Source organism: Haliaeetus leucocephalus, unplaced genomic scaffold, assembly GCF_000737465.1.
Source record: "Haliaeetus leucocephalus isolate CR32 unplaced genomic scaffold, Haliaeetus_leucocephalus-4.0 Scaffold395, whole genome shotgun sequence".
Lineage (NCBI taxonomy): Eukaryota > Metazoa > Chordata > Aves > Accipitriformes > Accipitridae > Haliaeetus > Haliaeetus leucocephalus.
The window spans coordinates 7,933,661-7,934,460 of NW_010972831.1; the positions used below are offsets into that span (position 1 = coordinate 7,933,661).

Consider the following 800-nt stretch of genomic DNA (forward strand, 5'->3'; position numbering starts at 1 on the left):
CCCCCGCTGCCACCGCGATGCATTGTGGGATACACCCTCCCCTGCCCCGGCCGGGTCTTCTTGGCGCGGACGCCGCACCGGATGTGACGCCAAACGGCCCGCCGCCGTCAAAACCGCGGCCGGGGGATCGCGTTCTTTCCTCCCTCCGCCGGCGGCGGGGCCTTTCCGAGGGAGAACCGAGCTCGCCGCATCCTCGCACCCGGGAGCTGCGCCGCCAGTCACGGGTTACGGCTTCTCGGGTGGTCGCGGCCAAGGGGCAAGAAAGAAGGGACTACTTTCCTTCGAGGCCGCGCATGCGCAGGAGGGAGGAGCGAGGGGGCGGCGGGAGACGCGGGCGCTGCCTCGTTGGCCTCTAGAGCGGGCGGTGCTGCGTCCCGGGGTGAAATCGCTGCGCGCAGTAGGACCGCGAGGGGAGCCGCGGTCGCCATTTTGTAAGCGGTTGTTGGGGGAGGCGGCGTGTGCGCTCCTCTGTCTGCCCGGTCTCGGCCCCGCGCCCGCTCGCCCGCCCGCTCTCCACGCTCCGGCCCTCCACCGCCGCAGCCATTGCTGACCTTGCCATGTCCGGAGGGGGCCGTGCTCCCCGCCCCAGCCGGCAACAACGACTGCCGCATCTACGTGGGGAACCTGCCCCCAGACATCCGCACCAAGGACATCGAGGACGTCTTCTACAAGTACGGGGCCATCCGCGACATCGACCTCAAGAACCGCCGCGGGGGCCCGCCTTTCGCCTTCGTCGAGTTTGAGGACCCCAGGTGAGACCCCCCACCACCCGCGGGCGCTCCCCTGGGAGGGCGGGGGGG

General features: G+C 71.2%; 1 protein-coding gene across 1 annotated transcript in view; it reads left to right on the forward strand.

Annotated features, from left to right (window-relative positions):
- Positions 1–800, forward strand: part of SRSF1 (serine/arginine-rich splicing factor 1) — an 11,072-nt gene that overhangs the window by 7,288 nt on the left and 2,984 nt on the right. The window contains 1 exon segment of the mRNA XM_010573964.1: positions 437–752. Within this exon segment, the coding sequence (XP_010572266.1) occupies positions 437–752 (316 nt within the window).